General features: G+C 54.8%; 3 protein-coding genes across 10 annotated transcripts; all 3 read right to left on the bottom strand.

Moving 5' to 3' along the window:
• On the bottom strand, positions 1-5,253 carry Mamstr (MEF2 activating motif and SAP domain containing transcriptional regulator). Of its 4 annotated transcripts, XM_027920450.2 has the most exons (10): positions 5,174-5,253; positions 4,507-4,590; positions 3,287-3,325; positions 2,542-2,681; positions 2,187-2,371; positions 1,751-1,853; positions 1,346-1,540; positions 833-1,033; positions 682-736; positions 1-546 (listed from the first exon to the last, which is right to left on the bottom strand). In XM_027920450.2, the coding sequence occupies exons 2-10, from the start codon at positions 4,562-4,564 to the stop codon at positions 263-265; spliced, it is 1,260 nt and encodes a 419-aa protein (XP_027776251.1). In that variant the 5' UTR covers positions 4,565-4,590; positions 5,174-5,253; the 3' UTR covers positions 1-262. The 4 variants fall into 4 exon arrangements, with proteins under 4 accessions (XP_027776251.1, XP_071460265.1, XP_071460267.1 ...); XM_071604164.1 differs by having other exon boundaries at positions 1,751-2,371; XM_071604166.1 differs by lacking the exons at positions 1,346-1,540; positions 4,507-4,590; positions 5,174-5,253.
• A 777-nt stretch (positions 5,254-6,030) lies between these two features.
• Positions 6,031-17,007, bottom strand: Rasip1 (Ras interacting protein 1). 4 transcript variants are annotated; one of them, XM_071605192.1, is made up of 12 exons: positions 16,523-17,007; positions 16,235-16,375; positions 15,001-15,686; positions 13,587-13,942; positions 11,362-12,015; positions 10,406-10,443; positions 10,021-10,172; positions 9,804-9,919; positions 8,413-8,656; positions 8,049-8,221; positions 6,912-7,059; positions 6,031-6,450 (listed from the first exon to the last, which is right to left on the bottom strand). In XM_071605192.1, exons 2-12 carry the CDS (start codon positions 16,369-16,371, stop codon positions 6,251-6,253), a joined length of 2,904 nt encoding a protein of 967 aa, XP_071461293.1. In that variant the 5' UTR covers positions 16,372-16,375; positions 16,523-17,007; the 3' UTR covers positions 6,031-6,250. The 4 variants fall into 4 exon arrangements, with proteins under 4 accessions (XP_071461293.1, XP_071461294.1, XP_071461291.1 ...); XM_071605193.1 differs by having other exon boundaries at positions 9,804-9,907; XM_071605190.1 differs by lacking the exon at positions 16,523-17,007 and having other exon boundaries at positions 15,001-16,321.
• On the bottom strand, positions 16,958-21,914 carry LOC139702814 (izumo sperm-egg fusion protein 1-like). 2 transcript variants are annotated; one of them, XM_071605194.1, is made up of 11 exons: positions 21,757-21,914; positions 20,815-21,116; positions 20,408-20,482; positions 19,823-19,909; positions 19,542-19,562; positions 19,166-19,246; positions 18,884-18,984; positions 18,463-18,616; positions 17,491-18,222; positions 17,283-17,403; positions 16,958-17,039 (listed from the first exon to the last, which is right to left on the bottom strand). In XM_071605194.1, exons 2-11 carry the CDS (start codon positions 21,047-21,049, stop codon positions 17,027-17,029), a joined length of 1,620 nt encoding a protein of 539 aa, XP_071461295.1. In that variant the 5' UTR covers positions 21,050-21,116; positions 21,757-21,914; the 3' UTR covers positions 16,958-17,026. The 2 variants fall into 2 exon arrangements, with proteins under 2 accessions (XP_071461295.1, XP_071461296.1); XM_071605195.1 differs by having other exon boundaries at positions 17,283-17,400.
• Positions 21,915-22,891: the final 977 nt, after the last annotated feature.

The following is a 22,891-nucleotide window of genomic DNA, read 5'->3' as shown; positions in this document are numbered from 1 at the left end:
TCAAAAGGAAGCAGAAAGCAGCTTGTTTGCCTTGGGCAGCAGCAAATGAACCTCCATCCCCAACCACACAACCATAGAGGGGGTAAGGCCCGTAGGAAGGCAAAGTCCAGGCATTCGGCATGTCAGCAGCAGTTAGGGGCCAGATTGGGATTGGGTGTCTGTGGTGGGAGGGGCTCTACTAGTTGTTCCATTTCCCTTCCCGGAGTCTCTTTGCCATCTTCACCCCCACCAGTTCTGGGTCCCTGTAAAACTCCAGAACCCATCACCACGGATCCTCCAGCAGGTCCCAGAGCCGGGTGCCACTGGAGTCAGATAAGTCAGCAGAGAAGATGCTGGGGGCTGGAGGGCCAGAGCCCAGTGGAGGACCCCCACTCAGGGCCTCTAACCAGTCCAAGGAATCCGTGGGGCCTCTGGGAGAGGTGGATGGGGAGTTCGTGGGGGTTGGGAGTGACGAGGAGAAGACAGATGAGAGGCCTTCAGAGTCCGGGGAGGGGGACAGCACGTCGAAGGAGCCAGGAAAATCCAGAGGAATGGGGGGCAGCGGGTCTGCGGGGGAAGGAATGGAGTGTGAGCTTAGGAAGTCATGGATCTGGTTCTGTTCCTCAGCCCATTCTTTCCTCGGACCCAGGAGTGCAGAACCTCAGGCCCCTTCTCCCCCAAACTCAGGAGTTAGGCTCTTACCATCAGGCTCCATCTGGTCCTCCAGGATGTCATCAATGCCCCGATTCGGAAGCAGCTGTGGACGAACAGACGCGGCGTGAATCTGGCATCCCACCCAGAACCTGAGCGGAGACCCACCATCCCAGACCCACTTGATCCGGCACCCTCTCACCTGCGCCCTCCGGATGGCTTCCTGCAGCTCCTCCTCCAGCGTCAGGGGCGCTGAGGAAGCTGTTAGGGCTGTGGCCGGAGGCGGCGGAGGAGGAGGAGGAGGAGGAGGCGGCGGCGGCGGCGGAGGCGGAGCCGGAGCGGTCACTAGGCTCTCGGCCGCTCGTGGAGGAGGTGGCTTGTGAGACGCCGGATTCGACTTGGTCTACAACCACGAAGAGGTAGTTCCCTAAGCCACGCCCACCACGCGTAGCCCCCCGCAATCCGTGGCTCCACCCCCAGGTCCGGCCCTTCACTCCTGGACCACGCCTTTGGCCTCGTCCCCTGCCCTTTCATTGGCTCCTCCTCACTGAAGATTCTTCCCCCAGTTGCTCTTAGCCACGCCCCCTTGCGCCGGGCTTTCTCTGCTGGGCCAAGTCCCTCCCCACAACTTCATTGGTTCCTGAGTTTTCGACCCTCCGCCCCATCTGTTTTGTCTTCTCGTCATTGGCCCACACTCTCATAGTGCCGCCCTCACCGTGCCCTGCCGCCGGGAGGTTCCCAGGGCCTTGGGCCTGAGGCGTGGCCAGGGAGCACCCGCCGCGCCGTCCTCCCGCCGCGGCTTTTGCCGCTCGCGGGGCGGGGCACCGCCGCGCATGCGCTCCAGGAGCATCGACTTGGTCCCGGACACCGGGAGGCCCCGCAGGCGCAGCTGCTGCCGGAGCTCTGAGACCTGGGGAGGGGGCGGGTAGAGTCGGTGCTGGGCGTGCTTGGGCAGCAGGCCGGGAATGGGGAGGACATTTGGGAAACGAGATAGGAAAGATCTGGAACCCTCCAAAAGATGAAACTGGGGACCCAGACTCCTGGATTTCCTTGGGGCAGAGGCTGCGGTTAATCCCACCAAAAGAAAGGACACACCTGGAAAGTTGTCCCCCAAACTCACCGTCAGCTCCTCCAGTTTAAGGGTCTGAAGTTCCAACTTGTGTGGAGGGGGAGAAGGGCTGGGGACTCCTGGTTGGAAGGGAGTGAGGGGAGTGGGCTTCATTCTGGCGATGGTCGTGAGGGAGGAACAGTTTAGAAGGGACAGAGAGAGAAAAGGCATATTAAGGTCCTCATAAACAGGGGCTCTAGAAAATGTAGGAAAGTGACAGCCCAGAATTCTGGGTCTCTGAGGAAGCAAGACCATGGGGCTAGATTTCTGTTCGTGGGAGAGGAGGAACTGGGGGTGTGAGTCTGAAAGGAGAAGGACTGGGAGCTGGAGAGTTGGGTCCTGGGGAAGGAGGGGCTCCGGACTGGACCCTGTCATGAGCAGTGGATTTGAGGCAGGATGATGGGATGTGAATTTCTGGGTCCCCAGAGAAGAGAAATGAGGGTCATACCTAGGATGTAGCTGCTGTGAGTTTGTCCCTTCCCACAGAGGTGGCCCCTGGGGACCCAGGGCTGACCTCTCAACTTGGGGGTCTGCCCTGGACCCTTGTCTCGGCTCCGGGGGCATGTACTGGTGGTATGTTAAGTTTCCCCTGGGCTTGGATTCGCTCCAGCGTTGGGAGGTCTTGGAAGACTCCTAAAACAGCAAGTGTGATGTCCCATGCTTCAGCTTAGTTCCTGCCTTCCTGCCCCAGAGCCCACTGCACAGTGGGGTTGGCAGTCACCAAAGAGGAGCAGATGGGGCAGTGGCAAGGAGGACCAAGGCTAGACTCAGAGGGACTTCCTCTCACTCTAGTCAAGACTCACCTTCTTTGGGGACCTCCAAGGACAATATTCCGTCTCAGGGAGCAAGACGCCAGGGCTGAAGAGGAAAGAGGCAGGGACCAAGGGCAAAGCTGGGGCCAGAGCTGGGCCGGAGGCTGAGATCCACGGATCTGAATCTGAGGCTGGAGAGACAGTGAAAGACCTGAGTGGCCTGGAGGCATTTAACCAGCAAGGAGGAGCAAAGCTGTGGGAAAGGAGGACCCAGCCTCCCTGGGGTGTGGGAGGACAAGCCCTGGCAGCTGGATGCCTGGACTCCTGGATCTAGGGGCCCAGATTTTCACATTCTCAAGAAGGCAGCAAGCTCTGTCACCAAGGGGTGTGTTAGTTGAGGATCACAGATGTCTGGGGTTTTGCTGGGACAGGGGTGGGGGCCTGCACTCCTGGTTCTTGGGGAGACGGAGAAGCTGAGAGCCACAGTCTGACATTCTTATGTGAACGGAATGTGGAGTGGAGTCTGGGAAGCCTGTCTCCTCCAAAGAGCATCTGGAATCATGCATCTGTTGGGGTGGGAAAACTGGAGAGCAGGAAGCAGAGCTCCCAGGGGTGGGATGACCAAGGACCTGGATTCCTGGATCCTTGGGAAAGGACAGGATGGAATTTCAGTGTATCCTGGGTGGGGTATAGGAACCAAGCTACAGGAACCAGTGAGGGACCTTGCATAGCTGTACTCCAGGATGTCCCAGGGAAATGGGGCCACCATCCCCTCCCACTCAGGGCCCACACTTACTGGGGTCCTGATTCCGTCTGTGGATCCGAAGCTGGAGGACTGTGGAAGGAGGAGGGAGGTGGGAGGAGGAAGGCGGGAAGGGAGTGTCCGGGAGCCTGGCTTGGCAGGCGGGTGGGAGTTGCAGTTGTTGGCAGGACACAAGTGCCCAGCCCCCTTACACACCCCTGCAGGCGGGTGGGCAGGCAGCCCGCTCCCTTTCCCGGGCCTCCCGCCTGCTCCCTGCCAGCGCAGTGCCTCGGGCCAGAGCTGCTCTAGGGCTAGGAGCCAGCCAGCCTGCAGGCAGTAGGCAGCCCCACCCCAGCTCCACCTGCCCCTCACGAGTCAGTGCCCACGCCACCCCCAGGAAAATCGCCATCTTGGCAGCCCGGCCCGTTTGCACCTCACCTCCTTTTATCCATGAACCCCACTCTGCAGCGCCAACTTCTTTCTGTGCTCCCCTTTTGCCCTTCCCACAGTCATCCCGTAGTCTGCACACCAACCCTTGAAACGCATCTCTGGGCTCTAGATCTACATATGCCACTTCCGTGTATTTGTAACCTACACACTTCATCCTTGGCTCACTCTGCCTTGGCACCCACCCAGCCACATTGACATTCTTATTTGCACCCTAGGGACATGGCCACTAATTTTGGAGCAAGGCTGTCCCATTGCACAATTCTGCTCTTTGCACATGTGTGTCTTTTTGCACATTTTTGCTCTTCCGTTATTAGTGTCTTTGTACACCCAACCATGTAACCACACTCCCTTGCACTTGGGTGCCCTTTGCCTACTCAGGAATTGACCCCCAGTTCTGCGCATTGCATATCTTGCACTTACCCTGGAATCTAAAACACAACTTTTGACACTTTCAAGGCTCGATAGCTCATTGTCCCCTCACCAAACTCCCACCCTGTCCTCCAAAGTCCCCACTGTGTGCGCATGTCTGCTGAACATACATTTCAGTTGAAGCCTTGTTCTTTGCAGTGCCTGCACACCCACCTGCACACACACTCATCTGCACACCCACCCCTAGCTGCCCACTCCTCTTTGCTGACCTAGCCATTTGCACACTTAGTGGCCTACCTCAATTCGACCCCATTTGCTGGACACCTTTATGCTGAGTGACCTTTTGCACAGAAAATACATGCCTCACGGGTCCTCCTACCTTCTCCCACCCCAGAGTAGACCCGTTTCCAGAAGCCCAGGACCCCTTCCCAAACCCATAGGGAAAAGCCTCTCACCAGATCGGAACTTGGAGCGGATGATTTGGGAGCGCTGGGAGGAAGCTGCCAGGGTCATTTCCAAGGCTGGGATGGGGACCTGGACTGGAGAGAGAGCAGGGTCAAAGTGGAGGTCAGGAAGCTGACCCTGTGGGTAGACTTATGAAAAGCTCTGAGGGAGTTAGGGATAGAAGCAGCCTGTAACCCTAACTTCTGGATGTGGAAAGGGCTGGGGCCCCAGACACATAGGTCAGAGGGAGGAGGGCTGGGGCCTGGACTCCTGAGTCTGAGGGAGGAGGGGCTGGGGCCCTAACTCCTAGGTCTGAGGGAGGAGGGGCTGGGAGCCCTGACTCCTAGATCTTGGTAGAGGGAGGACCTGGGTCCTAGGGAGGAGGGCACTGGGAACCACGACCCCTGGGTCTTTGAAGGAGAAGAAGGGATAGTGGCCTGGACCCCTGAATCTTGAAGGGGAAGGAGGTTAAGGGCTGGCACACAATACTCTTGAGGGGACTAGAATTCAATATCCAGGGGAAAGGGGTCTGGGAAATTGAAGAGTGCCTGCAACTTGCACCTGAGAAGGGAATGGGTCGGGATGTCAGCCACCAGGGTCTGTAAGGAAGGGATGGGGACCAGAAAAGTGACAGAAGAGTTAAGGAGAGTCCTTCCCTGCACCCCAGGGGCTTCTCACCAGGTGGGCTCGGAGCAGCTGTGCCCTAAGGCGGGTGGAGTCTGGCGGTCTGGGTTGGAGACTGCAGGCTCCACCCCACCAGCCTGGGAACGCCTTCGAACCCCCTTTCTGGTGCGTGCTGGAAGCCCAAGGAGTGGGCGGAGGAGACGCGAGCTACGCCTGGGACTCTGAGAAAGGGCGGGGACAGGCGCTGACAGAGTCTGGGGCGGGGTTCCTGGGCTCGCTCCTCCTCGTCGTCCTGAGGCTGTGAGGTCGGGCGGGACAGCCGCAGGCAGACAGACGGGAGCAGGTGCCGGGAGAGGGGCGCCGAATGAGCAGCAGTGGCAGGTGGTCGTGTCCCGTCTCTGCCGGCAGGTGCCACCTGTCGCTTTTTTTTCCCCTGACACAGCAGCGGGAGTCAGGTTTAGGGAAGGGGAAAGTTCAAGCCAGAGGGCCGGACCCCTGGTCTAAGGAGTGGGTTGGGGGTCTGCGGGAGGAAGTGCTAGGAACCGAGATAGAGGTGTGGTTCGGTGGTGTGCTTAAAAGTCAGACGGGTTCAGAGCCAGGTAAGGGGACCCGGATTCCTAGGTAAGAACGAGAAGGCAACTTTGGACTTTGGGGGTGAGAGGGAGAGACGGCTGGTTCCCAGTGGCAGGATCAAGGGCCTGATATCCCGCAGAGCACACTTCGGACCATGTTCTGAGGTGTGTGGGAGGCCCCAGTGCTCCTGGGTTGGATTACATGAAAGAGGGCACGCTGAGGCCGCGGCTATAAATACCTCCTCCGACTAGGCAGGAGCCCAACGCTCCAGGCGAGGGCCCTGAGGCCTTAAAAATCACCATCTCTAAGGCCCCGAATCTTAATAAAAGAGGCACTGCCAAAGTCACAGATACATTTATTGCTCCTTGGCACTAACATCCCAAACCCATCTCTCCCCCCCTCCCCCGTCTCATCCTGTTACTACCCCAAAATTCAAACTCCCAGCTTTCCGCGCGGGGACGGGAACTACAACTCCCAGAAAGCTCTTCGTTCAGGCGGTCTCCAGTGAGTAGAAGCCCAAGAATTTTCAAGGTTCGCGCGCTCCTTTGCTATTGGTCTTCAGGGAGGCGAGGCTACGGGAGGTCCGTGGCGGTGATTGGCTGGCAACTCCTGCTGCTCAAGATCCCACAGGAGGCGACGGAGCCTGCGCAGTTCACGGTGCAGGGCGTCGTCTGTCACTGGGCCCGTGAGGCGCAGGCGTGAGCTCCCCAGGGGCAGGATGAGGGGCGGGTGAGAGGAGAAGCTTTCGAAGATGTCGCCTTTGAGGCCAAAGAAGATAGGTTAGAGTCTGAAAATGGGCGTGAGGCGACTGTGCCAGGAAGAGCCGAGACTGAACTACGCCCGAAGAAAAACTCCCAGCAACTGCAGGAGCAGGGTCCGCTTAAAGGCGACTCTGGGATCCAGAGCACAATGGGAGTTGTCGTTGAGACTACAAAGGCCATGGTTGCGTGGGCAACCAGCAGGGGGGTGGCCAGGTTCCTACATCCCCGAGGAAGGCTGGGAATTTAGTCCTAGGGACTCCTGAAGGTTAAGGGGCACAGACTCCGAGGAGAGGTGGGTGAGGGGTTGCAGAGGGAGAAAAGAGGGGCTGGGACCTTGAACTCCCGTGCTGGTGAGAAGGGGACTGGGACCAGCCTCCTGGGTCAGAAGAGCGCTGGGGCTAGGGACCCCCACGCCCCAAAGCTGAAAGCCCCAGTGTTTGTATCCCCGTTTTCCTCACCTGTGTCCACAGCATCCTGCTCTGCTGGGGGAGGGTCCCAGGCCGGTGGTGGCCCGCGGCCAGGACCCAGCTGGTAGTGGCTAAGCAGATGGTGGAGCTGAGCAGGTGTCAGGGTGGAGTGGTCAGTTCGTAGGCTGCTCCATGAAGCCTGGTGGGAGGACCAGGTGAGAAGTCTATGGTCATTATGGGGCAGCTGAGAAATGGCACATGGAAGGGCCTCCATAAGTGGAGTGGATGTGCATAGTGGAGTCTATGCCATGTGTCCTGGGCACTGTGAAGACCACTTGTCACTGAAGTGATGGTAGGGAAGGGTATTGCTCTCAGAAACTTTAAAAAATATGATTTGTTTCAGAATAAATAAAGATACAGGAAGAAGGTGGGGAACAAGACTGCTCTTCACTTGTATCATTAAAGCTGGCAATGTGTACAGAGGGGTTAATTTTTCCATTGTGGCTATTTTTGTATCTGTTTGGCAAATTTTGCACTTGACCTAGCTGGCATTAGAATCATCAGTGTGATTAAAATCAGAGACTCTATCCAGATTGCCTGGGTTCAAAGATCTCAGCTTGATTACTTACTGATCTTCTGACAAATCACTATGCCTCAGTTTCCTTATCTGTCAAACAACCGTGTAGGGTTGTTATGAAGATGCAATGTGACAAACTGGAAAGTGACTTGGAACACTGCCTGGGGCTTATCAAATGCACTGTCAGTGTTTGATAAAAAATAAATACATGAAATCAAGTGACCTGTTCTACATGATTCTCAGTTTCCTCATCTGAAGAATTGTCTAATAATAACCCATTTTCATGCAGATCTATCAGTATTAAACTAGAATTGTGAAACACAGTGACTGGAATTAAGGTTTTGTTCAGTGGATATTTTAACCAGCACATTCCCTGGTCTCATACCAAACTTCCTGACTCAGCATGGCTGAGGAGGGACCCTGCAAACTATTTTTAAAAAGTTCCACTGGGATTCAGACACAGTCAAATGTGGTTATTGTTGGTGCTGGCTGCCAGCTATCTAAGCAGAGTCTTGGAATGAAAAGGGGTCTCCAGGAGCTCTGAGGGTGAGCTGAATATACAGGGTGGCTGAGAGGGGTTGAAGAGTTAGAGGTTAGGGGTCAGGGATTACCTTAAGCAGGGAGGTGCGGGGCACACAGAGCAGGTTCACAGCAATGGAGAGTTTCCGGAAGAACTCAGTGGCAATGTCACCTAGCCCAGCCCCCTGAAGCCAGTCCAAGACAAGATCTAGGTTGGTTCGGATTTGGACAGCTCGGGACCACTGATAGAAAGGTCGGCCTTGACCTAGGAGGGAAGGTTATGGGAGTAAATGTGGGTGGACTGTGGCCTGCTTCCCAGACCATTCCTGTCCTTGAGCTTGGTCTGTGCCTCTGTTCTCCAGAATATCCAGACATGTGGCCTGTGCTGTGTTGTCTAGCTTGATATGGGTCTGGGATAGGAGCCTCCCCATTCCTGGCTCCCAGCCCAACTCTCACCTCGTTCCATCAGTGAGTTGAGAAGGGATGCATTGGAGAAGAAAAACAAGTAGCAGAAAGTCTGAGACACAAGATCTGGATGCAGCTCACACTGGCTGGTCAATTCCAAGGCTGCCTGGAACACGCCCAGTGTAGGTCTCAACCCTGGAGGCATGGCCCCCAGCTCTGCACCAGGCCCAGGCAGATCGGCACCAGCTGTGAAGGGGTTGCTATCCAGGAGAGCAGGCAGTGTTGAATAAAGAGTCTGAGGAAACAGGCAAAAAGAAGTGATTGGATCACATTCCCTGGAAGCTTCAGGTTGGTAGAGCATGGAGATAATGGGCAGCTCTAAAGGCTTCTAGGAGTTGTAGCCCACTCTGCATTCAACACCTGAAGGGACTCTATGAACAAATCCCTACTTCACAGATGGGCTTCTAACATTTATTAAACCTGGAACAAGTCAAGTCTTAAGAAAGACTTTCTAGAAGTTTCTTGGTTATTATAACACCACTTCTCATGCATTTTGGGACTTGTAGTTCTCAGTAGATAGCTCAAGAAGGACAAAGAATAGTAGACAAAGAAGCCCCCTTCTTTTATCCAGAATTCCTGAAGGAAAGAAAAAGAATGGAGAGTTAGGAAGTAGCAGTCAGGTGGCAATTAACTGGTAGAAAGTGAGACCAGGCCAAGGACCGGAAATGAGGTCAGATACAGAAATAAAACACCCTCTGCAAGAATGTGCAGGAAGTGAAGCCTCAGAGGAAAGGGCTTCATAGTTACGGCTGTTCAAGGAACTGCTACCTATCCCAAAAGACTCCCTTCTCCTTTTACAGACAGGGAATCAGACCCAGCATAAACCAAAATCCCTGAGAAGTCCAAGAAGCAATATTAAGGTCAAAGATATGGCAGGAGGTGGGGGAGGCAGACCCTGCAGGAAGAGCACTCAGAGAGAAAAAGGTCTCCAGATTAGAAATGGAAGTGAGTTCAGAGCTACAGCAAGTGAAATCAACAAACACAGGAAATAAGATCCCGATTAAAGATCTTTGGTTTAAATGACAGGACCTAACACTACTTGAACTATCTTTCTCTCTCCCTGCCAATCTATCTATCTATCTATCTGTCTATAATTTATCAGTAGACCAAAAAAAAAAAAAAAAAAAAAGGGAGCTTGAGAAGATGTAATAGTTATATAACCAGGTAATGAAGCCAGACTGTCAAGAGGCAATAATTGCAGACAGGAAGAGAAGCCAGAAAGGCAGGAAGTGATGTCACAGCAACAAAGAACTGGAATGAGATGGGAAGTGATGTCATAGGAGAAGGAAATTTTAAGCCAACCAGGAAATGACATCAGAGCAACACAATGAAGTTTTATCAGAAAATGATGCTGTCAAATTGGAAGTAGGGACAAAGCCAACCTTGGTGAGGTAGTAGACAGACTGCTGGAAGGTACACATGATGACCTCATCCAGGAGGGCCATGGCCTCATCACATAATTCCAAGTCATTGCAGAGCTGTGGGTCTGAGGATAGACCTAAGGGTGAGAGGGAGAACCACAGGCTGGCAGCCAGGAGCCCAGGGCCCCAGATTCAGGAAAAAGGGCTTGGAAAAGCCTAAGCTTGGGTAAGAGCTCACCCTCCTGGTCGGCCTCCTTCTCCATTTCCAGCACCTTCTCCTGCACAAAGCTCAGCAGCTCAGTGGTGTTGGCCATCCACAGCATGAGTGGCCGCAGCTCCACAGATACAGCCTCTGGAGTCAGGGGCACTTCGGGGATCCCCTCAGGGTGGCTGAGGAAAGGGGAAGGAACCTGTGATCCCTGCTCAACCCCCATAATAGTCCAAACCTCAAGATTTGGGCCTAAGTTGAGGACCAAGCCCATGCCCCATTTCACAGCCAGAAATGTTGAGTCCCAAGGAGGAACAGAAACTTGCACTAAGACATGTATGGAATAAATGCAGAACTAGATGCAAATCCCAACTCTTGCATCCCTCTGGATCTTTGTGCTTGGAATTTCTCTTACTTCTCTGGCTGACGGTCTCCAATTTCCTTAATTTTTTCCTGCAGAACAGTGAGATCAGAATTAGGGGAGAGGGTCAGGAGAGAAGGTATCTTGAGTTAATGTCCTGGTTTTTCTAGAAGCCTATTTAGGACAGAGACTCCCCACTTTGCAGATGTACTCTAATCCCTAAGCCTCACAGTTAGGTAAGCATTCTGCCACGGGAGTTACCTCTCCAGCCCTTGTTACTTATTTTTTGAGACAGGGTCTCACTAAGTTGCCCAGGTTGTCCTCTAACTCGTGATCCTCCTCACTGGTCCCTCTTTTTAAAGATAACAAGAGGCAGGGGCTGGGATTATGGCTCAGTGGCAGAGCACTTGCCTGGCATGTGTGAGGCACTGGGTTTCATTCTCAGCCCCACATATATATAAATAAAAATAAAGTTCTATCAACAATTAAAAAAATACATGTTTTTAAAAAAGTAACAAGAGGTGATGGTGGTGATGAATGAGTGGTCTGTTGCCCTTGGGGCCTCTTCTGCTCAAATTCTGTTTCTTCTTAACCCCAAAGAACTCCATAAACCCTCCCTCTAACAAGCCTCTAGTTCAATAGGATGAACCTATTTCTTTCTGGGGCTCCCATATGTAGGTCCAACCAACCTATCCTCCAATAATGGTCTCTCTTGCAACTGCTGCAAGGTCCCAGCCCAGTGGGTTGCCCACCGAACTTCTTATAATGGTCTCTTCAAATTCTCGGCCCCGCCCTATTTACCAGAATGACTTATTCCAGGATCCCACAGCTCCAAAGGTAGGCACTACCACCTCTTCTATAAATCCAAAACTTCGGTGAGTGGGACCACTTACTACATCGCCCAAGCCCTTCCTGAGGCATCATGGGAAACATACTTTCTTCTCACCCTTGTCCCTAACTGAGTAGACTTGGGCAGCAGGTGGGGCTGGATGGCGGTTGGGGGTGCTCACCCAGACGGCCTCCTTGATGAGCCTGGCGAGGCGGCCCAGCAGGCGCGGTAGGTGGCCCAGCTCCAGCTCTCGGGCCGAGTGCTGCACGCATAGCGCCAGCAGCGTGGCAGGCCCCAGCGGTGGCAGGTCTCCCGCTCCAGAGGCCGCTGTCCGCACGATCTCGCCCAGCAGTGCTTCCTCCTCGCGAGGTCGGAAACGCAGGACCGGCTCCCGGCCGTCCAGGTACGCGGCCAGCGCCTCCCCACGCTCTTGCAGACCGCGGCCGCACAAACGGCAGGAGAAGGCCCAGCCGGGGCCTGGGGGTGTGGCCCCGGGACGAGCAGGAAGCCAGGGGGGTCTTGCCGGCCCAGAACCCCCAGTGCGGGGGTCCTTGTACATGAACAGGAAGTGCTCGCCCAGCCCTAGCAGGTCACCTGGGTGCAGCTCGGCCTCCCGCAGCAGAAGACACCCGTTGTGCATAACCGGAGCTCCACGGGAAGGGCGCACCATGGCTGGGGGCTCAGGGCCCGCACGAACTGTGCAGTGGCGCGGCAGTATGTCAGGGGCATTGAGGAAAGTGTCCACGTATGGGCCCGGGGACCCGCAGCGGGATGAGGAGGTCCCGCCTCTGCCAAAAACGTGTTGCTCCCTTGTCATGACATACACCACAAAGTCCTAGAGAAAAAGTAAAGACAACAAATCCAATTCCCTTCCCAATGGGTGCTTCCAAACAGTCTCTATCCCAACATCAATACTCCCATATCCCACCTACTTTTTAAATGAACACTTCCAAGATCGACCAGGACCCAGAGGACTAACACTCCACTTTCTTTTGAAAGAGCTTTCTATGGGAGATGCTACCATGATGCACATCCCCACAACTCTATACTTACAGAAGAAAGCCCCAACTTTGTCACTCCCTCAAAGAACAGATGATTCAGAGGTGATAAATCACCAATGGACTCTCATTTTCCCAACAATTCTGAATGAATTCTTCCCCACCTAAAGTGGACTCTACCAAAACATCCAGCCAAGGAATGAGTGCTTCCAAGGACACCCGTCACCCCTACTAAAATGGACTACCCCCTACCTTCATCCTCAAAGAATGGACCACTCCAACCTTCCTCCATTTCCATACCCCTGGCCCCACTTGTTCTTTATTCCACTCCAGTGATGGAGCCTTACAGATGTTTCCCCTTCTACTAATAGTCATTCTCAATATCACAAAGGAATGAGATCTTTTAAAAGACCCCCTTAAACCAATGTTCTTCCATTAGCTAGGACTCATGAAGGTGCATTTCCTAGGTGACCCCTTTCTACAGTGCATTCTCTCGATTATTCCCATCCCTTGACAAGGAAACCTGCTCCAACAATGGACTCCTCTATTTGCCCCCATTCATGTGTAGGAGGACTCCAAAGACACACCCACAACATCAACAGAGGTTCTCACTATGCCCCTCCCTTCAGGGGACACCTGCTAGAGATTTCCATACAGTGGCTCTTCTAGTAATCATGTTTTCAAACACCTGCCTCAAGGAGAGAGCTTCCTATTTCATCCACTCCCCAAAAAGATGCATTCCAAAGAACCCTTCTTAAAAAGGTGCTCTTGTCTCCATTCTGTAAAAATGGAAGCAGTGTGTCGCCTTTCTAAAATAAACCTAAGACTGTGTGCATGAATGAATGTGTACTAATCCCACTGATATGTACAATGCACAGATGAAAATACTCTCAAGTTCTCCCATTGTCACCCAAATGTGTAAATGCACAGAAGTGCCAGCACCCCCTGCCTGCATCCATAGTGGTCAAACATCCCAGTGAAAACCATCACCTTTTACAAATGGGTTCATCCACTCCCCCACCAAAGAAATACAGGCTTTTCTACATTAAGTCCCCAGACACTAGTCAAGGATGTCCCTGCCCCAGCACATGCACTCTCCTGTCGTCCTCCCTCAAGAAATGATGTCTGCTCGGGGTCTCCTTCCTGCAATGGACTCTCCTTTGAAAAGACACAGCTTGCCCTCAACTTTCAGTGACAGGACCATGCCCTATTTGTGCCTCCAGTGTAATCTTGTCAGCCATCTCCCCTCCGCCTCCTCCACACTCACTCTCTGCAACCTGGCTGTGCTTTTGCCTACCAGAGGACCTGAGGCTACCTCAACCAGAGGAATTCTGAGAACTACAGGTTTATCACTCTCCAATGACAAGGGGGACATAGGGCTCTGGGTGGTTGGGGAGGCGATGCTCACCTGGGCATCCTGATAGCCCTGGAGCAGTAGAAAGTAGGGGCGATTGCTGGGGGCCTGGATGAGGCACTGAGTCAACTGATCAAAATCCCCAGGGTCTGCAGGTACTATTTGGGTATCAGCTGCCCCTGGGGCCATGCTAAGTGCTTGCTGCCTGCGTTCCTGCTGCCGCCTTCTCCGACCCTGCAGGCTCAGCTCTGACACACTGCGCCGTAAGGACAAGTTCTCCGAGCGTTCCTTGCCCCCAGATCCAGCGGGGACCCCAGATCCAGACCCAGGACCAGGACTGGCCAGTGCGGCCCCACCAGAAGCTGCACGGGAGCGATTCTTCTGTGGCCGCCACGAGGGGGCGCCGGTGCCTGCGGGGGGTGGGGAGAGAGACCTGAGATCATCTATCACTCCCTGAGTGCCTTGTCCCTTGGTGCACATGGCAGCACGCATGCCAGGTTGCCTGTGGCATGGGCTATTTCACCTTTGAGGTCGCCTCCTGCTTCAGGATCCATATAACCGTCCTTGGCCTCTCTGAACACCTCTTCCTCTATCCTCTTTCTTTCCCCTGCGCCTACACTTGGCAGTTAAGGGAGCCTAAGGCTAAGGATCCAAGGCCCGCTGCCAGTCTTCACCCCACCTAGAGGCACAGGTTCCTCTCCCTCCTAGGCTCTGCCCACATAGGCCCTGACCCTCAAGAACCGCCTCAGCCTACTTCCCAGAGCTGTCTCCTGCCACACAGACCCACAAGCAGGTGCCACCACGCCTCACCAGGCCCAACACCTCAGGCTCAGGCCTACTCAGTTCCTCAGACTCCACCCTGGCCCCGCAGGCCCACCCACGGCTCTGCACAGCCTCCAGGACATTGTCCTGGCCTGTTCCTCATCTCCTAGTTCTCTCCAACTTCGATTTTCCCCTAACACTGGCTGAATCCCTGGGAATTCGCTAGGCTCTGGCGCTTCCCACAGGCTGCTGAGCTGCCAGAACCCACCGACACCCCGCTGGGGAGCTACCACTGCTTTGGCCACCTACACATTCAGCCTCCTGCAAGGCAGCCTGGAATGCCTCCTAAAGGCCCTGACTCCATCCTGAGACACTCAGGGACACCTCCAACCACTGCCACCAACCGGGCCAGCCCCATGCGAATTCAAGCACCACTCTGTAGGTCCTGGGAAACCAGCAGGTCCCGCCCAGCGCTCAGATGCTGCAGCCCCGCCTTCTCCCAGTCTAAGTCCCCGCCCCAGCCGGATCCTCCACCAATCACCTCACAGCTCGCTCCTCGCTTGGCCCGCCTACGCCCTCAGAGCTACCCCAGAGCCACGCCCACAGCCCGCGCCAATCCGGCCTTTAAGGACTGCTCCTCTTAGGCTCTGTGGGCCCTGGGGGCCCCAAACCCTGTCCAGCCCCTCAGGTCCGCGCGCTGGCTCACCGTCGCTGTCCGCGGCCCCGAAGGCCTCCTGCTCCAGGCGGCGCGCCTCCTCGCGGCCGCGCAGCTCGAATCGCCGCGCCCAGCCGGGCCGCGCCCGCCACAGCTCCTGCACCAGCAGTGGGCGCTCCGAGTCGCCCAGCACGCGCAGGTGCTCCGCCTGCCACTCGCCGCTGCCCATGCCGGCCGTGGCCGGTCGGCCCAGCGCGTCGCACAGCGCGAAGGCGTCCACGCCGCTGCTCTCGCCAGGGCCGCTGCCGGGGCTGCTGGCCAGCCCATAGCGCTCCAGCGCTTCAGCCACCAGCTCCCGCGCTGTGGAGCGCGCCGTAGCCAGCACACTCTTATAGTTGGCACCCGACGTCAAGCCCGCGCCAAAGATCTTTAGGACCCCCGGGGGCGCAGTGGCGCGGGACGCCAAAGGGGGTTCCGGGGCCACGCCCGCCGCCAATTCTGGCAGCTTCTTCTCGCTGGCCCAGCGCTGCGCGCCCCCTGGAGTCCCGGGTCCTCCAGCGCCGCCAGATCCGGTGGTCCCGGTCCCCGAACCCCGGAAGAGCTGAGAGATGCGCTTGGCGCGGCTCCCCGAAGCTCCCCCCGCCGCTTTCACCGCGCCCACTCGCCGCAGTTCCACGTGCGGCGGGGGCGGGGGCAGCGGCTCGCTGCTGCGGCTCCCCGTGTCGGAAGACGAAGACCTGGGAGCCACCCGTGAACAGAGACGCAGGAGAGTCACCCAGAAAAGCAAGCAAACACGGAGATGGCAGCCGAGCGGGAGAAAGGAAGCATACAAATACAAATACAGAGACAGAGACCCAGAGAGAGACCCAGAGAGGGAAAGGAGCAGAGAAGGACAGAAAAGACAGAAACCCAGGGACGACCGATATGGGTGGTGGGAAGAGGTCAGAGGAGAGAGAGAGAGTTCAAATAAATAAATAAAGGCGACTCCTGGAAGCCATTTCCAAGAGGTGATCAGGGAGATGAGGAAGGAAGGTGAATCAAACCCAGGGCCTGTGTGGTCCATCCCAGTGCCCTCAGCCCACCTCTCCCCACAATGGGCCCAGATAAGGCAGTATCCATCTTCCTGCTCTCATCCCCCAGGCTCCCTTGCCCATTCAGGACTGAAACCAAAGCCAGGTCTCTCAGGGTCTGTCGCAAGAAGCAATGCATGGAGCTGGGCCCAAAGCAGGGACAGAAGGAAGGCAGGTGGGGCAGGGGCAGGTGTCCCACTTCCATGGCTACTCACTTGACAGAGGCAGCGCTGGGCCAACGCCGCCCCAGCTTGGCCAGCTGCTTCCGGGGGGAATTGATCCACAGGCCCACAGGGAGATGAAGCTTTCCAAAGCGGGGGCTTCCGCCCTCCTTCCTTTCACCAGATAGCATGGCCCTAAGGGAAGGTGGGTAAGACACAAATCCCAAATAGGCTGAATGGCAGGCACGGGGTGTTGGGAACCTAGGAGAGGAATGGGGCCCTGGATCCCAGGCCCAGGAGGACAGATGGCGGCAGAGGAACTCCTAGGTCCCTGGCTCTCACCTTTTGCAGGTCCGGCAGCACCCGGAGGGCCTGGGTCTGTCGGCCTGCCGTTTGGTCCCGATGCCTCTGCTTTTGAAAAGGCTTTGCCTATGTCCCAGCTCCCGGCACTGGGTGGGGGACAGGAAAAGGCAAAAGGAAACCCGGCAGGAAGAGCTGGGAGGGGGCGTCCTGTGAGGAGACCAGGCCTGGGGGAGGAGATCTGAGAGTAGGCCCTGCCTTATTTCTTGATTCTGGAATTATATTACAGTCCGTAGTTCCCCTCCACCAGAACTCATGGGTCCCAGGATCCACACCCTCCTCCCTGAGGCAGGAGCCCATCTCTAGTTCTCGCCTCTCAGGGAACCCCAAGTATGCATCGGTCCAGAGGAGTGAGTCAGATACTTAGACAATAAGACACGTATTTAATTCTTCCCCAAGTCTGAAGCCCTTTTCTTTGGGTGCTTAGAAGCTCTATTGGTTGTCAACGCTGAGCATTTAGGACTTTGATTTAGCTTTCCACGTTCTTCAGTAAAGTCGCCTGAATGAGGTTACAGAATACCAATAATGGAGCAGAGTTAGGTAGGTGGCAGTCTCAGCCCCCACACAAATCTGTCCTTATTCTGGCAATGTCAAAGCCTCACCTTCCTAGGTATGCCTTACCCCCAATGGAAGCCCCACCCACAAAGGAAAACTTGCAGGGGCTCCCTAACGAGCTCCTGTATTGGGCAGTAGGAAACCTAGTCCCTCACCCAAGCCCACTTGTCCTCTATGGATAATTTACCTGACACCCAGGGCTGCTATCAGGGCTATAGAGGAGCAGATCAGTAGCCCAAAGAGAGGGCCCTGCAGCATACTCTTGGCATGTGATGGCTGGGAGGTCTCAGATGATGACTCCAAACCTGCTGAATTTGGGGGTACTGAGGTCTCCTCAAGTGGGGCCATGTCCCTCAGGAGTGGGGCCGTCTCACCCTCAAGCAGGGCTGTCTTACCTTGGGCTGTCTCACCCGGGACAGGGGCTATCACATCCTGGAGTGAGGCTGTCACATTCTGGCCAGGTGGAGCTGTCACATGTTCACCTGGGGCCGTCTCACCTTCACCTGGGGCCGTCTCACCTTCTCCTGGGGCCGCCTCACCTTCTCCTGGGGCCTCCTCACCTTCTCCTGGGGCCGCCTCACCTTCTCCTGGGGCCGTCTCACCTTCACCTGGGGCTGTTTCCCCCTGAAACGGTGTCATCTCACCCTGGACTGGTGAGCCCGTCTCACTGGGCAGTGGGGCCATCTCATCCAGGCCAGATGGGGCCACCTCGCCCTGGACAGTCTCACCCTGGACTGGAGAGGATGTCTCACTTTGGACTGTTGTGCCCATCTCACCTTGGAGTGGGGCCGTCTCACCCTGGACTGTTGGGCCCTTCATAGAATCGAATGTTGTGCCCGACTCACCTTGGAATGAGGCCATCTCACCCTGGACTGTTGGGCCCGTCATAGACTGGACTGTTGTGCCTGGCTCACCTTGTAATGAGGCTGTCTCACCCTGGACTGTTGGACCCATAGTAGCTTGGACTGTTGTGCCCGTCCCACCCTGGACTGATGAGCTCTTCTCAGCCTGGAGTGGGGCCGTCTCAACCTGGAGTGGGGCCGTCTCAGACTGGAATTCTGAGGCTGTCTCACCCCCAGTCTCTAAGTCTGTTGTTGATGTCTCCTCTGTAGAATTTTGGGGCAAAACTGACAGAGGAGGGCAATGAGCTGTCCTGGCAGGAAGTGAAAGCAAGCCCTCCCCAACACCCAAACTGTCTAGAGAAACACCCTAGGGAACCTAGCCCCAGCTGACAGAATCCATAACCCAGGCAATAAGCCACACCTCCATGGCATGAAACCTCGACCCAACCTGAAGGGAAGCCTCCACAGCTGCCCCGCAACGCCCTGGGCCCTGAATGCTCCACTTCTCTAACACCCAAGACTGACCTGTGACGAGAAAATGAATGATCGTGGCTGGGCCAGAGCTCACCGAACCCAGTTCACAGCGGTAGGAACCAGAATTATCTGGATTCACTGAAGGAATGGTCAGCATGGGGTTCTTTCCCTTATACAGCAACTTCTCAGAACCATCCTCTGTAATCTACAAGCAAGATCAAGGGAATCACAGGGTCCTGGGGAATGTCAGGAATTGGGGGAATAGAGGGCTGAGGAGAACTTAGGACTTCAGTGCAGGGAGACAGGAGTGCAGAGCATCAGTGAGCAGGGATTGGGGTGCCTGGGAGTCAACAGTGACCTCACCTAATAGGCCATGAGGATTGGGTGCAGGCCAGGGCATCCAGGGGCCAAGGGCTCATACCCACCTGAGGGACTTGGGGTTTAAGGGTTAAAGGAGTTGGAAGGGCCTCACCCTGTAAAACTGGTAGTCTGTGAGGCCTACAGAAAGAGGATGCCACTCGAATAGGCAGTTCAAGGTCAGGTTTTCCTTTTCGTGGATCTTCACCAGGCGCTCTGATGATGGGGAATGACTGTGAGATGCTTCCTCTGGGGTCACTGCCCTCCCCAAACAGTCTCATATTGGTTGGGACCAGGCCCTTCCCTGTCTCCTGTCTGCATTCTGAGCTCTCTGGACTGTCTCTCCTCTGGCCCCATCCCTCTCCCACCAACCCCTCCAGTCAGGTCCCATACTCACGCCCACAGTCCAGGGACTTCCAGCAAATATAAACCCCCAAGTTACAATCTGGACACCATAATAGACGCTGCATCATGACGCCTGGAGGGGCAAGGTCAAGGCTGTATTCACCCACTAAGGTAGGTCTGAAAGAGAGGGCAAGGCAAAGGACTGAAGGGCTTGGGGGCTATTGGGCCAAATCCCTAGGAGGTCATCCCTCCAAGGTTAGTAAAGGGTCCAAACGGAATACACCTGCTAATCCAAGTCAGAGAATGGTGGCCGGAGACCCAGGAACCTCTCAGATGCTGCGAATGTGCATCCAAAAGGGGGAGGGAGAGTAGTGGGTATCATGGGCCATGATGAGGGTAGAAGAATAGCTTCTGCTGTCTGCACTCACCACATTTGTTGGGACAATAATCTGCCTCAGAAAGAAAAGAGAGGGAGAAAAGAATCAGACTTTTAAATGAAGAAGGGTGGGAGAGGGGCTGGGGAAGAGCTGAGGCGTGGGTTCTTGTGTTCCTTCCCAGGGGAAGGGCCTGAGAAGTCCCCCCCCGCCCCCACCAGGGGTCAACAGGAGGAGGGGACTGAGGAAGCCTGGAGATGCAGGGGGCTGGAGAGAGGGGCTCAAGTGGGAAGGGGAATGGAGTAGGCCAGGCCAGGGCTCCCATCTTCCCTCACCTTTCTTCTGGAACTGAGCAGCATACTGGGCAAATTTGCCCTTTTCCTTCTCCAACATCTGGTATAGCTGCTTCACAAATTGGTCCCCTGGGAGGAAGCAGGGTGGTGCTGAGTGCTCTCCTTGCCCCAGGCAGCAGGTGCAGAATCAGACACAGTCTACCTAGGCAGGCATTTCACTACTGGGTTGTTGCTGGGGTGGGACAGACTCTTCTGGATTCAAGGGATCCTCCTTCCTCAGAGCACCGTGGACTATGGGGCTCGAGCTACCTGGAGGGCTGGCATTCCCCTTTTTGCCTTCTCAGGAAGGGGCACAGAAATCAAGTACTTCACACAGTGCCAGTCACTGGGCTAAGCAATGCACAGGTATCAACCCATCTAATCCTCCCAGGAGCTGAGGGACGAGGGCACTGTGATGCTGTCCAGTATAGAGCTGAAGAAACTGCCCAGTTCCTTGCTCAGGGCCACATGAGTAGGAAGTGGCAGAGCCAGAATTTGAACCTAGGAAATCCTGCATCACACCTGTAGAGAGGCAACACTGATAGTAATAGATTCAGGACCCCCCTCCCAGCTCTTCAATGCATTAACCTTTTACATTACTGTCTGTGATGCGTTTCAGCTCCTTCACCACACTCTGAGATGCCTTTTCCAGTGTGCTGTTATCTGTGAGTGGATATAGAACCCCATGTTCCACCTTTGCTGTCTTAGATTTTCTTTGTACAAAATAGAATAGTCATGAGTCCGCCAAACAAGCCTAGAACTAGTTAAGGAACCAACTGCACCCTTACTTTCAAAGAGTTGTTTTATTACATAAAATTGCTAGATAAGGGGCAGAAAAATAATATTTGCTAGCTGCCAGGAGGTCTGGAATCTGCATCCCAGCCTTTTCATTCCCAAGTTCAGGACTCAGCCCCTTCACTCCCCAACCCCTGTCACCTACAATCCTGGACCCTGTCCATATAATCCCTAGGACTTCAACTCTGTCTTGCCCTCACCTATGGCCCCCCAAAAGGAACCATCCTTCATCGGAAGATCCTTGAATTCCACTATGATCTGCTCTGCTCTTTCCATCACTGTTTTGTGACTCTTGATATCCAGGTGTTCAGGTAGGTAATTCTCTTTCAAGGACTTTAGTGCTGTCAAGACTGCCTGGTCACATATTACACAACAGTCCGCAGGAAGCAGGCAGCTGGCCAGTGCAGCCAATGGGAGGGCAAAACACAGCCCCATTGAGCCAGAGCACTCAGTAGAGGAAACACCAGGAGGGTCCTCTCACCCAGGTCAAGAGCAGGTGGTGCTAAATGGAGAGAAATCAAAGCCTGTCTTAGAGATGCTCCCCAGGACCTCACATCCTCAGTCTCCCCCATGGGAAAGGAGGATGTTCAGGAAATCTCCAAACCAAGAAGACATGTGTCCTTCATCAAATAACTTGAGTGTGAAATTAATCCTCAATCCACAAAGCCCCAGATTGGGGGTCTTCATTGCATCCTCAGACATCAGAACACTCTCAACCGTTCCCCACATCAGGACCCAAGATCCCCAACCCGTGCAGACTCTCCAAGCTCCCAATCCATGGGATCCACAGCTCCTGCCCCTACCCAAATTAACGTGATCCTCAACTCCAAACCTTAAGTGTATCAACCCTCACATACACAAAGTCCCCAAACCCTGTTGCACCTCAAGCTGAAAAGTCCTTGTCCAGCTCAAATGAACTCTCCCGCAGGTTCTCAAAACTCCCTCAAGACCAAAGTACACTCCAGATCCCTTACCCTGGGGACCCCACGAATGTATGCAAGACTCCCAGCCACCCTCCTGTCCCTCCTGTCCACCCTTGCCCAAGGCTAAGACCTCTTATTTTCAGGGTGCACCTTCTCAGGAAACGGAGCCCCAAAGCGCCCTAAACGCGAGGCACCCTAACTAACTAGCCCCTCTCCGACCTTGATCCTTGACTTGTGCCCTCAAACCCAGGATTCGCTCAGGATCCCATTCAGACTGTGAGGAACCCGGTGCCGCGTCCTTCTGCCTTAATATTTCCCACGACTGTAACTCAGGTTTTGTGAGGGACAGTTTGGCTGCGTGAAGTCGACAGCTTTTCCAAGGGGATATGTGTCACGGAAGGTCCCGTTTCCACCAGGAACTCCTGTCACGTCTCCTTTGGAGGGCCAAATCCGAAAAAGTACTTCCTAGGGCTTTCTTTGGCCACGCCCAGAATCTCAACTCTGCTTCTCATTGGGCCGCAACAAAGGGAGACCCGCCTACTTCTCAATGACGTCACAGGGCGTGACCTTTACCTAGACCTTTATTCCAGCATCCACCCTAGGGAAGTGCATCTGCAGGCTCTGGCTTTCAGAGCCCGGGTCCACGCTTCTGGCCTTCAGTGTCCTCCCTTCCTTGGTCCTGGGGACCTGGATTCCGGCTTGGTGCCGCTGACAGCCTCAGATGTGGGGAGCCGGCCATTTCTAGCCTAGGACTAGCACTGCCTGAAAGCCCTGGGGTCTTTTTCTCTTCTGTGACTGGCACCCCCAGGTTTATGGGAATTGAAGTCATGATGATACTCTTTGCTCACTCAAATTCCATCTTCTCTGGGGAATGAAAACCCAGATCACAATGGCGTGGAAGATCTGAGGCCCACTTATGAGGGTGCTAGAGTAAAATATGGAAGCTCCTGCCCTTGGGTTCCGCAAAGGCTCTGTCACATGTCTGCATGATTCAGAGCACCAGAAACACAGGAACAACTCACACAATTTCAGTAGCGAACAGATGCTTGTTTTGAGTGAAAATAGACCAGTGTCACGTTCCTCATGATTAAAACACTCAGGGACTCTACAGGTGAAGTGGGCTCCAGGAAATAACCACACAAGAGACAGAGATACCTTTTTCTTTGGGGTCCTTTGATGGCTCCTCTGACCTTAAGGGTCCACAGAAAGAGAGAGAGAGCAGGTGCGTGCTGAACCCTTTTATTCAGGAGAAGCCATTCAGATGAGGCAAGGGGTCAAGTTTAGAGGGTTGAATCTAGTTTCCTGATGTCTGCTGTCAGCAGGTCGACTGACATCTAGAAGGCCACACCCAAAG

Source organism: Marmota flaviventris, chromosome 18, assembly GCF_047511675.1.
Source record: "Marmota flaviventris isolate mMarFla1 chromosome 18, mMarFla1.hap1, whole genome shotgun sequence".
Classification (NCBI taxonomy): Eukaryota; Metazoa; Chordata; class Mammalia; order Rodentia; family Sciuridae; genus Marmota; species Marmota flaviventris.
Note: the sequence above shows the minus strand (reverse complement) of the source record. Positions and strands in the feature narration are given on the sequence as shown.

Excerpts from the sequence above, each read along its gene's own strand:
- Rasip1 (XM_071605190.1), bottom strand. The coding sequence starts at position 16,012 with ATGGACCACACAGGCCCTGGGTTTGATTCACCTTCCTTCCTCATCTCC. Across the intron at positions 10,444-11,361 it reads TCATCAAGGAGGCCGTCTGG|GAAAAAATTAAGGAAATTGG; the intron begins GTGAGCACCCCC and ends ACTGTTCTGCAG. Across the intron at positions 7,060-8,048 it reads CCCGCACCTCCCTGCTTAAG|GCTTCATGGAGCAGCCTACG; the intron begins GTAATCCCTGAC and ends TCCTCCCACCAG.
- LOC139702814 (XM_071605194.1), bottom strand. The coding sequence starts at position 21,049 with ATGGGGCTGTGTTTTGCCCTCCCATTGGCTGCACTGGCCAGCTGCCTG. Across the intron at positions 19,563-19,822 it reads TGCTCAGTTCCAGAAGAAAG|ATTATTGTCCCAACAAATGT; the intron begins GTGAGGGAAGAT and ends TTTCTGAGGCAG. Across the intron at positions 18,985-19,165 it reads GAAGTCCCTGGACTGTGGGC|AGCGCCTGGTGAAGATCCAC; the intron begins GTGAGTATGGGA and ends CCCCATCATCAG.
- Mamstr (XM_071604164.1), bottom strand. The coding sequence starts at position 4,564 with ATGACCCTGGCAGCTTCCTCCCAGCGCTCCCAAATCATCCGCTCCAAG. Across the intron at positions 2,682-3,286 it reads CAGACGGAATCAGGACCCCA|CCTCAGATTCAGATCCGTGG; the intron begins GTAAGTGTGGGC and ends CTGTCTCTCCAG. Across the intron at positions 737-832 it reads AAGCCATCCGGAGGGCGCAG|CTGCTTCCGAATCGGGGCAT; the intron begins GTGAGAGGGTGC and ends GTTCGTCCACAG.